Source organism: Oncorhynchus gorbuscha, linkage group LG15, assembly GCF_021184085.1.
Source record: "Oncorhynchus gorbuscha isolate QuinsamMale2020 ecotype Even-year linkage group LG15, OgorEven_v1.0, whole genome shotgun sequence".
In the NCBI taxonomy this organism is placed as follows: Eukaryota; Metazoa; Chordata; class Actinopteri; order Salmoniformes; family Salmonidae; genus Oncorhynchus; species Oncorhynchus gorbuscha.
The window spans coordinates 17,668,986-17,682,621 of record NC_060187.1 but is presented as its reverse complement, the minus strand read 5'-3'; the positions used below and the strand labels follow the sequence as shown (position 1 = coordinate 17,682,621).

Genomic DNA, 13,636 nt, shown 5'->3' with positions numbered 1-13,636 from the left:
CCCTCATGCATTAAGTACGTCAGACTCTCACCTGTCTCGGACACCACAGCGTTGCTAGGTGCGCTGGAGCACTGTTGGTCTAAGGCGGTGAGGGTAAAGGTAAAGTGAAGTCCGCAGTGCAGGTCTGGCACAGCGCACGTGTTACTGTTGGTTGAGTTACACTCAAACGTCTGCCCCTGGCTGTCCGTCGCCACGGCAACATAAAGCTCGGAACCCGCTGACTCCTCCCATACCACCCAGGCGGAATCTGATAGACAGTCCATCTCTACCTCGGTGAGGCGGGGTACGCAGGGCGCTACAAGGAGAGAGAGAGCAGTGTGTCTGTGTTTATGTGTGTGTCGGGTTCATGAGTATTTATGCAGATGTACAGAAATGTCACTGACATGTAATTACAGACATCTAACTGATTGACTAATTGATTGATTGATCCCTACCTGTCTTGACCAGCTGAGACGGTGTGTTGACACCGACACAGCCGCCATGTGACGGGGTGACATGTGACGGGGTGACAGTCACATTGTACTCTGTGCCACATGACAGGGTGCTGAGGTCACAGCCCATTCCTGTGACGTTGCAGGTATAGTGCTGACCACTGGGACATTCAGCAGTAACTGTGTACAGCACCTCGGCAACGCTGTTGTCCCAGGTTACCGTGACAACGTTGGTGGCACAGTCCACCACGGCACTGACTGCATCTGGAGGGCAGGGAGCTGAGAGGGGGAAGAAGAGAACAGGAGAGAATAGAAGATAAAAGAAGAGAAGAGAGAGGCAGATATATACAAAAGTATGCGGACACCGCTTCAAATTAGATTAGGCTATTTCAGACACACCCATGCTGACAGGTGTCTAAATGAAGCACACAGTCATGCAATCTCCATAGACAAACATTGGCAGTAGAATTGCCTTACTGAAGAGCTCAGTGACTTTCAACATGGCTCCGTCATAGGATGCCACCTTTCCAACAAGTCAGTTCGTCAAATTTCTGCCCTCCTAGAGCTGCCCCGGTCAACTGTAAGTGCTGTTATTGTGAAGTGGAAACGTTTAGGAGCAACAACGGCTCAGCCGCAAAATGGTAGGCCACACAAGCTCATAGAAAGGGACTACCGAGTGCTAAAGTGCACACAGTGCGTAAAAATAGTCTGTCCTCGGTTGCAACACTCACTACCGAGTTCCAAACTGCCTCCAGAAGCAACATCAGTACAATAACTGTTCGTCGGGAGCTTAGTGAAATGGGTTTCCATGGCCGAGCAGCCACACACAAGCCTAAGATCACCTTGAGCAATGCCAAGCGTCAGTTGGAGGGGTGTTAAGCTCGCCGCCATTGGAATCTGGAGCTGTGGAAACACGTTCTCTGGAGTGATGAATCACGCTTCACCATCTGGCAGTCCGACGGACAAATTTCTGTTTGGAGGATGTCAGGAGAACCTTACCTGCCCCAATGCATAGTGCCAACTGTAAAGTTTGGTAGAGAAGGAATAATGGTCTGGGGATGTTTTTCATAGTTTGGGCTAGGCGCCTTAGTTCCAGTGAAGGGAAATCTTAACGCTACAGCATACAAGGACATTCTAGACGATTCTGTGCTTCCAACTTAGTTTCAACAGTTTGGGGAATGCCCTATCCTGTTTCAGCATGACAATGCCACCGTGCACAAAGCGAGGTCCATACAGAAATGGTTTGTTGAGATCGATGTGGAAGAACTTGACTGGCCTGCACAAAGCCCCGAACCCCATCGAACACCTTCGGGATGAATTGGAACGCTGACTGCGAGCCAGGCCTAATCGTCCAACATCAGTGCCCGACCTCACTAATGCTCTTGTGGCTGAATGGAGCAAGTCCCTACAGCAATGTTCCAACATCTGTTCCAACAGACTGTTATAGCAGCAAAGGGGGGACCAACTCCATATTAATGCCCATGATTTTGGAATGAGATGTTCGACGAGCAGGTGTCCAAATACTTTTAGTCATAGTGAAGAAGGATTATTTTAAGTACTTTGTAATGTATCTCAAGGATACTAATTTCTCTAGTAGTCATCAATATATCCCTGAATGCCACTATTTCTATGTATGGCCAATAAGTATTGACCATGGTGTGTTTCAGTAGAGGTGAATCCTACCTGCTGTGACCTGCTGTGCGGGGCTGTAGGAGCTGTTGCACACATCGTCGTGAGCCACCACCACAACACTGTAGGTCAGACCGCACTGCATTCTGGAAACCACACAAGTGGTCACATTCGTGTCGCACACGGTCAGCAAACCCTCGCTGCTCGTCAGTTCGGCGTGGTAGTGGTTGGGGGTGTAGCCGCTCTGTTGCCAGGTGATAGTGAGGACACCTGATAAGCAGTCCAGGGCATTCTGCACGTCCGTGGGAACACAGGGAGCTGGGAGGAGAGAGAGAAGGGTCAGAGAGGGGGGTCACCAAAGGGATTGTCTAATGAATTGTATGTTGAATACAAAGTTTATTTTAAAGAGCTCGCTCTGTTCCAATAGTATAGCTGTGTTATGATGTGTTCTTAACAGTAAATAGGACAGTAACAAGTGGTGGGGTTTTTCTATCCCAAGATCTAGTCCCAGTCTTCAGAAAAACACATACCAGTATTGACAATGTACATGTTGCTTTTGGCTCCTACACAGGTGTTATCCACTCCAGCAGCGTAGACTTGGTAGTCCTGTCCACACAACAGTCCTGAGATATCACATGCTGTTGTGCTGGTGTTACATGACAACCAGTGGCCCTCGTTGCTCACGGCGACAGCCGTGTAGGAGATGGAACCATGTGATGCCGCCCAGGAGACAGAGATGTTGTCAGAGCTGCAAGAGGACTGAACGCTGAGGGCCGTAGGGGGGCAGGGAGCTGAGGAGAGCAGGGAGACGAGGATTAGTCAGTATGGTGTGTGTGAAGGATTTCACGATCTGAGTTTAGGGATGTAGTTTGCCAGGCCTTTGTGTGTGATTGAGTTGGTCTTTGGATGTACAGTATTGGGTTTTGCATGTACAATACCGTTCAAAAGTTTGGGGTCAGTTAGAAATTAAAATAAAGGCATAAGTCATCCAAAAGTTATACTTAAATCCAAACTGGTTCTCTAGTAAATTAGTAGGAATGTCTCACCCCATGTTCAAGAAGAGCCCTTTTCCCTTTATTCAGATTACAACTGCTCACTTTCAGTAGTTTGAAAAGGAAATCATCTCCAAAATATCATTATTTGTTAAACAAGCCTTAGAAAGTTTTTTTTTTAATGAAATGTTTAAAAAGGTATAATTTTAGTGAATTATATCATAAATAGGACTGGTGGAGTTATGTCACACATGCAGCAAACACAGACATATGGAAATGTCTGCTCTACCCAAAATTACAACCAACTAATTGCAGCATTACCACAAAAATAGAAGAGGCAAGTAGGAAAAAAGTAAGGATGGTTAAATGGTTAAAGAAAATTGTGATAAATAAAAATTGTGATAAATAAAAACATTTACCAATTTCATTTTAGGACCAACATTTTTTCGATGTACCCATTCCATGGCACATGGTTTATGAATTGACACGCAAAACAATGCCGGATTCAAAACATCTAATGTTACCATTTAAATTACAATACAAAATTATTGCAAACAATAGAATCTTCCCAGCTCTGCAGATTTTGCTGTGAGGAGGCAGAGTCATTAGATCATTTATTTTGGTACTGTGCATATGTAGCTCGTTTTTGGTCACAGGTCCAGGATTGGCTGAAGAATTGCAACATTTGCCTAGAACTAACGCTGCAGACAGCAATAATGGGTGATTTGAAAAGCCGTAGTCAATCAATCAATAATATCATTATTATTTTAGCAAAAATGTTTATCTTTAATTTACAATCTGTATATAGGATCAGAAATTTTGGACATCAGAAATAGAGGAAGGATTAAAATCAAACAAAATATAACTATTGTAAAATAGATTGTCTGTAAAATGTGTATAATATAAAACTGAAGGTAGAAGCCTCCGTGTTATTGTTTATTAGTTTACTCCAATTGGGGGAAGGGTGGAAGGGTTTACGGGGAATAATAAAGGTACATTCTAAAACAAGTATATAGGTATGTGTATGTATGTATATATATATATATATATATATATATATATATATATATATATATATATATATATATATATATATATATATATATATGTGTATATGTATGAATGTTTATGAATACATATGTACAGTTGAGGTCGGAAGTTTACATACAGTTAGGTTGGAGTAATTAAATCTCGTTTTTCAACCAATCCATACATTTGTTGTTAACAAACTTAGCACTGATGGAGGGCTCGTGCGTTCCTGATGTAACTCGGGCAGTTGTTGTTGCAATCCTGAACCTCTCCCGCAGGTGTGATGTTCAGATGTACCGATACCTGTGCAGGTGTTTTTACATCTGGTCTGCCACTGCGAGGATGTTCAGCTGTCCGTCCTGTCTCCCTGTAGACCTGTCATAGGCGTCTCACAGTACGGACATTGCAATTTATTGCCCAAGCCACATCTGCAGTCCTCATGCCTCTTTGCAGCATGCCTAAGGCATGTCCATGCAGATGAGCAGGGACCCTGGGCAGCTTTCTTTTTTTCTTTTTTTGAATCAGTAGAAAGGCCTCTTTAGTGTCCTACGTTTTCATAACTGTGACCTTAATTGCCTACCGTCTGTAAGCTGTTAGTGTCTTAACGACCATTCCACAGGTGCATGTTCATTAACTGTTTGTGGTTCATTGAACAAGCATGGGAAACAGTGCTTAAACCCTTTACAATGAAGATCTGTGAAGTTATTTGGATTTTTACGAATTATCTTTGAAAGACAAGGTCCTGATAAAGGAATGTTTCATTTTTGCTGACTTTATATTTACCAAAAAATATAAGGGGGATTGTAAATGATGCAGACAATTACATTGATGGAAGCCACAATCTTTACGCAATATAAAGCTGATCTACCCCCTAAAAATAAATAAAGAAAAACCCTTGAATGAGTAGGTGTGTCCAAATGTTTGACTGGTACTGTAGGTGTGTCCAAATGTTTGACTGGTACTGTAGGTGTGTCCAAATGTTTGACTGGTACTGTAGGTGTGTCCAAATGTTTGACTGGTACTGTAGGTGTGTCCAGATGTTTGACTGGTACTGTAGGTGTGTGTAGATGTTTGACTGGTACTGTAGGTGTGTCCAAATGTTTGACTGGTACTGTAGGTGTGTCCAAATGTTTGACTGGTACTGTAGGTGTGTGTAGATGTTTGACTGGTACTGTAGGTGTGTCCAAATGTTTGACTGGTACTGTAGGTGTGTCCAAATGTTTGACTGGTACTGTAGGTGTGTGTAGATGTTTGACTGGTACTGTAGGTGTGTCCAAATGTTTGACTGGTACTGTAGGTGTGTCCAAATGTTTGACTGGTACTGTAGGTGTGTCCAAATGTTTGACTGGTACTGTAGGTGTGTCCAAATGTTTGACTGGTACTGTAGGTGTGTGTAGATGTTTGACTGGTACTGTAGGTGTGTGTAGATGTTTGACTGGTACTGTAGGTGTGTCCAAATGTTTGACTGGTACTGTAGGTGTGTCCAAATGTTTGACTGGTACTGTAGGTGTGTCCAAATGTTTGACTGGTACTGTAGGTGTGTCCAAATGTTTGACTGGTACTGGAGGTGTGTCCAAATGTTTGACTGGTACTGTAGGTGTGTCCAAACGTTTGACTGGTACTGTAGGTGTGTCCAAACGTAGGTGTGTCCAAATGTTTGACTGGTACTGTAGGTGTGTCCAAATGTTTGACTGGTACTGTAGGTGTGTCCAAATGTTTGACTGGTACTGTAGGTGTGTCCAAATGTTTGACTGGTACTGTAGGTGTGTCCAAATGTTTGACTGGTACTGGAGGTGTGTCCAAATGTTTGACTGGTACTGTAGGTGTGTCCAAACGTTTGACTGGTACTGTAGGTGTGTCCAAACGTAGGTGTGTCCAAATGTTTGACTGGTACTGTAGGTGTGTGTAGATGTTTGACTGGTACTGTAGGTGTGTCCAAATGTTTGACTGGTACTGTAGGTGTGTCCAAATGTTTGACTGGTACTGTAGGTGTGTCCAAATGTTTGACTGGTACTGTAGGTGTGTCCAAATGTTTGACTGGTACTGTAGGTGTGTCCAAACGTTTGACTGGTACTGTAGGTGTGTGTAGATGTTTGACTGGTACTGTAGGTGTGTGTAGATGTTTGACTGGTACTGTAGGTGTGTGTAGATGTTTGACTGGTACTGTAGGTGTGTCCAAATGTTTGACTGGTACTGTAGGTGTGTGTAGATGTTTGACTGGTACTGTAGGTGTATCCAAATGTTTGACTGGTACTGTAGGTGTGTGTAGATGTTTGACTGGTACTGTAGTTGTGTGTAGATGTTTGACTGGTACTGTAGGTGTGTCCAAATGTTTGACTGGTACTGTAGGTGTGTGTAGATGTTTGACTGGTACTGTAGGTGTGTGTAGATGTTTGACTGGTACTGTAGGTGTGTGTAGATGTTTGACTGGTACTGTAGGTGTATCCAAATGTTTGACTGGTACTGTAGGTGTGTCCAAATGTTTGACTGGTACTGTAGGTGTGTCCAAACGTTTGACTGGTACTGTAGGTGTGTCCAAATGTTTGACTGGTACTGTTGGTGTGTCCAAATGTTTGACTGGTACTGTAGGTGTGTCCAAATGTTTGACTGGTACTGTAGGTGTGTCCAAATGTTTGACTGGTACTGTAGGTGTGTCCAAATGTTTGACTGGTACTGTAGGTGTGTGTAGATGTTTGACTGGTACTGTAGGTGTGTGTAGATGTTTGACTGGTACTGTAGGTGTGTGTAGATGTTTGACTGGTACTGTAGGTGTGTCCAAATGTTTGACTGGTACTGTTGGTGTGTCCAAACGTTTGACTGGTACTGTAGGTGTGTCCAAATGTTTGACTGGTAATGTTGGTGTGTCCAAACGTTTGACTGGTACTGTTGGTGTGTCCAAATGTTTGACTGGTACTGTAGGTGTGTCCAAATGTTTGACTGGTACTGTAGGTGTGTCCAAACGTTTGACTGGTACTGTAGGTGTGTGTAGATGTTTGACTGGTACTGTAGGTGTGTCCAAATGTTTGACTGGTACTGTAGGTGTGTCCAAACGTTTGACTGGTACTGTAGGTGTGTGTAGATGTTTGACTTGTACTGTAGGTGTGTCCAACTGTTTGACTGGTACTGTAGGTGTGTCCAAACTTTTGACTGGTACTGTAGGTGTGTGTAGATGTTTGACTTGTACTGTAGGTGTGTCCAAACGTTTGACTGGTACTGTAGGTGTGTGTAGATGTTTGACTGGTACTGTTGGTGTGTCCAAATGTTTGACTGGTACTGTAGGTGACTGGGGACAGTTTCAACTGTTCTGCCTTATTATTATTCGACCATGCTGGTCATTTATGAACATTTGAACATCTTGGTCATGTTCTGTTATAAAATCTACCCGGCACAGCCAGAAGAGGACTGGCCACCCCACATAGCCTGGTTCCTCTCTAGATTTCTTCCTAGGTTTTGTCCTTTCTAGGGAGTTTTTCCTAGCCACCGTGCTTTTACACCTGCATTGTTTGCTGTTTGGGGTTTTAGGCTGGGTTTCTGTACAGCACTTTGAGATATCAGCTGATGTACGAAGGGCTATATAAATACATTTGATTTGATTTGATTTGAGTGGTACTGTAGGTGTGTCCAAACGTTTGACTGGTACTGTAGGTGTGTCCAAACGTTTGACTGGAACTGTAGGTGTGTGTAGATGTTTGACTGGTACTGTAGGTGTGTGTAGATGTTTGACTGGTACTGTAGGTGTGTGTAGATGTTTGACTGATACTGTAGGTGTGTGTAGATGTTTGACTGGTTATGTAGGTGTGTGTAGATTTTTGACTGATACTGTAGGTGTGTGTAGATGTTTGACTGGTTATGTAGGTGTGTGCAGATGTTTGACTGGTTATGTAGGTGTGTGTAGATGTTTGACTGGTTATGTAGGTGTGTGTAGATGTTTGACTGGTACTGTAGGTGTGTGTAGATGTTTGATGGTAGGACTGTTGGTATGATGGTAGAACTGTATTTTACCTGTGTTGACTATGACCCAGTCGCGGGCGGGACTGGGGCAGGTGCGCCCCTCTCCCCTGACACTGACCCTGTACCTCTCTCCACACTGCAGCTTGCTGATATTGCAGCCGGAGCCGGGGCTGGAGCAGGTGAGCTGGTGTTTGATGTCAAAGCCCTCTGCCAAGGCTTTGTAGATCAGAGTGCCGTTACCAGGCATCCAGGAGATCTGAGCTGTGTTGGTACTGCAGTTCAGGTAGGCCTGCAGGCCAGTGTGGCGGCAGGGTACTGGAGGGAGAGGAGAGAGAGAAACACGTTGGTGTGTATATGTTTTGGAGAGAGGTGAGAGGGGGAAGAGAGAGAGAGAGAGAAACACGTTGGTGTATATATGTTTTGGAGAGAGGTGAGAGGGGGGAAGAGAGAGAGAGAGAGAGAAACACGTTGGTGTATATATGTTTTGGAGAGAGGTGGGAGGGGGGAAGAGACAGAGAGAAACACATTGGTGTGTATATGTTTTGGAGAGAGGTGGGAAGGGGGAAGAGAGAGAGAGAAACACGTTGTTGTATATATGTTTTGGAGAGAGGTGGGAGGGGGAAGAGAGAGAGTGAAGTTGACTAGACAGGCTTAGGTAAGCATTGGGTTAATGTTCACAAAACATATTAGTGAATTACAGTGAATGAGGCTTCATAACTGTCTGATAAAAGATTATTGGTTGGTTGATCTGAGAGATCGAGATCGTTTTTCAAGGTTATCGGTGTGCTGGCGTACTTACAAGTGGTAGTGGTGATGGACTCACTGGCCAGGCTGACACAGCTGTCGTGGTTAGCCAGCACCACCATAGTGTAGTCCTGTCCACACACCAGATCAAGGAAAGCACAGTTGGTGTCTGAGCTGGTACAGGTGGCATTGTGCCCACCACTGCCTTCTGCATGTACTGTGTAGCCGGTGGCACCACGGGCTGAGTCCCAGGTTACAGACGTGATGCCGGCTTCACAGTCCACATCGGCTGTCAAGTGGGTGGGGACGCAGGGGGCTGGAAGGGGACACAGGGATGTGTTGGATCAGGAGGGTGCATGTGTGTTGGGCTTTAAAGATTCTAACACTATTATATTTCATTCACATCTGTTAATATAAACACTTAGGGGGACAGAGAGATGAGTGTTGGATCAGGGTGTGTGTTGGGTTTTAATACTGATACAGTGAGAGAATTCTACCCGTCCACCCGTCACAGACCTATTGACTTGAATGTAGAAACCCATTCTATAAATTATGTTTTTCTGAGCACACTTCCATTATGTGGCCATTGAGTCCATGGCTATGAGAATTAAAGAGGTGTGACAAATGACAGGGAAACCAGAGATGGCTCCATTCCCTACTTGACTAAGATTACACTGTGACATCCAAGGAGAGTAGCCTACATGCTGCTTACACAATATGCTATACAAAATGAAGAATGTTTTCTTATACAAATCTAGAGTCACTACACCTGGAGTCACTACACTGCTGTTAAGTATTTGACACATGTATTTATAGACCCAATAAATGGCGAAGTTTCTCTCTGCCGTATCTGTCGGTGTGTCACCTGTGAGCAGGTTCATGCTGGTGCTGAGTGTGCTCTTGCAGGTGTCAGTGAGGCCCTGTACAGTGACTGTATAGGCCTTTCCACAGCTCAGAGAGCTGAAGGTGCAGTTGGAGCCAGTGCTGTTACAGGAGCTCTTCACTCCCTGCCAGTCCACCGCTGACACCATGTGGATTTGGTCAGGTCCAGCGTTGTCCCACGTCACCTCGGCTACGTTAGTACTGCACTCCAGGCTCACCGCAGGGCTTTCTGGTTTACAGGGAGCTGAGGGGAGAGGAGAGAGGGATGGAAGGATGGAGAGAGGGATGGAAGGATAGAGAGAGGGATGGAAGGATGGAAAAAATAATGGAAGGATGGAGAGAGGGATGGAAGGATGGAGAAAAGAATGGAAGGATGGAGAGAGGGATGGAAGGATGGTGAGAGGGATGGAAGGATGGAGAGAGGGATGGAAGGATGGTGAGAGGGATGGAAGGATGGAGAGAGGGATAGGAGGATGGTGAGGGGGATGGAAGGATGGAGAGAGGGATGGAAGGATAGAGAGAGGGATGGAAGAATGGAGAGAGGGATGGAAGGATGGAGAAAAGAATGGAAGGATGGAGAGAGGGATGGAAGGATGGAGAAAAGAATGGAAGGATGGAGAGAGGGATGGAAGGATGGTGAGAGGACAGGAAGGATGGAGAGAGGAATGTAAAGATGGAGAGAGGACAGGAGGGGAGAAAAAGAGTATACATACAGGAACTAAAAGACATGAACTTTATGAGGGTTTAGGGAAAATTGATGAATTCCAGAACTCCATGAGAATTTGGATTGATTGATCGACTGATCTTGGATCCAGGCAGTTGAGGTGTACAGTAAGACGGGTGGCTGTCTGACTGAACCAGAGCCTTACCTGACTGGATACGGTAGTCTGATCCCTCAATAGTGGCACAGTTGACGTTGGCGGTGCTGACAGCGATGCTGTATGTGATGCCACAGGCCAGGCTGTTGATGGTGCACTTTGTAGAGCTGGTGCCACAGCTGAGATTAGACCCGTCACTGCCGATGGCCAGGGCTGTGTAGGAGTTGCGGTGCCCCTCACTCTCTGACCACTGCACTGCAAATGTGTTGGCACTGCAGTCCAGGGCTGCTGCTACATTGCCAGGTAGACAGGGGGCTGTGGGGGGGGGGACAGGTTTGGAGGTGAGAGAGAGACATAACTGTGGGACTGATGCTAATGTAACATGGTGCATTATCTATAGTGAATGAAAACAAGGTCGAGTAACATTATGGTCATCTAATGTAAGGCAACTGAAGGCCGACACTGAAGGATATAAATTATCACGTTTCATCTGCTCACTAACTGAACATATCACCTATAGTTTAGAATTATAATAAAATGTAGATTCCATTCGATTCTCTTCAATTCTAGTCAGTCAGTAAGTCGGTCGGTCGGTTCATTATTTTGTTAACTACCTGAGTGGAACTGGATGGTGTCCATGGTACTGTTGCAGGTCCCAGTGGAGGCAACCACGGAGGCTGAGTAAGGATGTCCGCAGTCCAGCTTCACAGAACAGGAAGTGGCGTTGGAAGTACAGAAGGCTGTGAAGCTGTGGGTGGTACCAGTTACCGTGGCGGTGTAGGTGACGCCTCCTGCACTCAAGTCCCAGGTGATGGTGCCCCCATTGGTGCTACAGTTTGCCTGGGCAGTTAGGTTGGTGGGCGGGCAAGGAGCTGTGGGCGGGAACCAGATAGGGCATTGGAAATCAGTTTCAGAACAAGGAAGGACGTTGTGAATCAGTACAAGACAAGTTAGATTATACAGTGGTGGAACTATTGTCGATGGCCTATGCTCCAGGAGAAAACGGTAAAAGGTCTAAGTAAGTAGCAACTGTATGCCTGTTATACATATTCACAGATTTTAGTGGCTTTGAGTGACACACTGTGTAAAAAAAAAGTAGATGAAGAGTCTCATTGTTTTAATGTGATAATCTGAGAATAGGTGGGAAAGAGACCCTGACTGTGGTTGGTACCTGTGTCCATCTCCATGGTTGAGCTTAGGCTGCTGGTGCAGACAGAGTCCTTGGCCGTGACCCTGAAGCTGTAGTGTTCTCCACACTGCAGCCCTGAGATCACATAGGACGTGTCTAGGGTGGAGTAGCTGGTGTTGGCTCCGCCCTTTTTCTGGGAATACAGGAAATAGGTGACACCGGTCTCTGGGTTCTGGTCCCAGGTGATAGTCAGGTCGTTGGTACCACAGGCCGTCACTCCAGCCAGGCTCGTAGGAGGACAGATGGCTGAGAGAGGGAGGGAAAGAGAGAAACAGGAAGAGGGAAAGAGTGTTAGCTTTTTGGTTTAGAAATTGCACACATATCCAACCCACCCAATAATTAGCATTACTTTGCAAAATGCATTCAATGTCAAGGTTTGTTGAAAACTTAAACTGTGATATACAGTTATCAGATCGTTATTGTTAAGTTAATGCTAGTCAATACAATCATTAGTATAGGGATTTGTTATCTCCTCTCACATGCTTTGAGGGTGACTGGTGCGCTGGGCTCGCTCTGGCATCCCCTCTCCATGGTTACCACTGAGACGTTGTAGGTCTCGCCGCATTTCAGGTCGCTGAAGGAGCAGCCCGCCGTCCCATTGGTGATGCAGGTGTGGGCGTGGCCGTCCTGGTCGGTCGCTGTTGCTATGTACATCTTGGAAGTGGGGGCGGCTACCCAGGACACAGAACCCACATTACTCTCGCACTGCAGAGAGGTCTGGACCTCGGTGGGGGGGACAGGGACCTAGGTAGGGGAGAGGGGGGGGGGGGGGGGTTGTTGTTAAGGACAGTTGTTGAGACAAGGGTTTTAAGAGTTAAAGCAGCCAATGGAGCACTCTTAAATGTCTTTATGTAGCTTCCCTGATCTGTATTTGTTTTCCATACCTGCAATGAAGGTGAAGGCAGTGCTCTGAAAGCCTTTACATGTCTCAGAGAAGGGGGTGATAGTGATTTCATAGGTCTGAGCGCAGTGCATGTTCGGCAGATCACAGCTGGTGTCGTCTGTGGTGCAGGTTTTGGCGTCGCCGTCGCGACCAAGGGCGATCACATTGTAGCCCACGGCACCAGAGCTGGCCAGCCAGGTCACAGCCACGGTGTTGTTTCCACACAGCAGACTGGCACTGACATTCTGCGGAGCACAGCGAGCTGAAGGGAGGGTAGGACAGGGAGACAATGTTAAAGTAATAAACTGCTACTGCACATATATAATGTATATGTAAATATAACAGAGTATGTATCTGATACTGACTACACTGACTATCCCCTTACCTGTCTGTATCTGTGTGGCAGCTGACTGGCTGCTGTTGCAGTGTCCGGCCAAAGCATCCACGGTCACATTGTAGAGATGACCACACATGAGCGTGGTCAAAGAGCATTGGGTCTCAGTCGTACTGCAGGAGTCACTGTGGTCACCAGACTCTACACGGGCGATGAAGCTATCACGCCCCAGAGTCTCGTCCCAGCTCAGCAGAGCTATACTCGTACCACATTCGTACTGGGACCGGACGTTGGCTGGGGTGCAAGGGGCTGTGGAAACACACACAAATGCACTTGGATCAGTCAAAAAGATGCAAATGGTCACAACAACATGAGTGGGGCCAGTGGGCCGCCATCTTTTCCAGCAGTGGGCCGTTAGTGGACCAGCTAGGTCTTATAATAATAACAACAGCAAATGAATCCCACGTGAATCACACACAGCTCTATTCTAAAACACACCTGTGACGATCTCCAACGACTCGCTGGGCTCACTGTTGCACTGGTCTCCCTGGGCAATGGCATGCACAGTGTAGGTCTGTCCGCAAAGCAGGTCGTCAAGGAGACAGGAGGTGTTGGTGGAGCTGCAGAAGGGGGTGTGACCCAGGGCAGAGCTGGCGTTGATGAGGAAGCCCACAGCATTGTCATCTTCAACCCAGGAGATGTAGGCCTGGTTTGAGGCACAATCCAGGGAGTGGTCCTTGATGGTGGGTGGACA

General features: G+C 46.1%; 1 protein-coding gene across 1 annotated transcript in view; it reads right to left on the bottom strand.

Annotated features, from left to right (window-relative positions):
• LOC123996675 overlaps positions 1–12,758 on the bottom strand; it is a 40,388-nt gene extending 27,630 nt beyond the window's left edge. Inside the window, exons 1-12 of the mRNA XM_046300272.1 lie at positions 12,550–12,758; positions 12,145–12,409; positions 11,648–11,911; positions 11,091–11,348; positions 10,528–10,791; positions 9,642–9,902; positions 8,832–9,092; positions 8,084–8,347; positions 2,591–2,851; positions 2,115–2,378; positions 435–710; positions 32–295 (exon numbers count right to left, since the gene is read on the bottom strand). Coding sequence (XP_046156228.1) covers positions 32–295; positions 435–710; positions 2,115–2,378; positions 2,591–2,851; positions 8,084–8,347; positions 8,832–9,092; positions 9,642–9,902; positions 10,528–10,791; positions 11,091–11,348; positions 11,648–11,911; positions 12,145–12,409; positions 12,550–12,621 — 2,974 coding nt within the window. The 5' untranslated portion in view covers positions 12,622–12,758. The remainder of the gene's footprint in view (positions 1–31; positions 296–434; positions 711–2,114; positions 2,379–2,590; positions 2,852–8,083; positions 8,348–8,831; positions 9,093–9,641; positions 9,903–10,527; positions 10,792–11,090; positions 11,349–11,647; positions 11,912–12,144; positions 12,410–12,549) is intronic.
• Between the last annotated feature and the right edge of the window lie 878 nt (positions 12,759–13,636).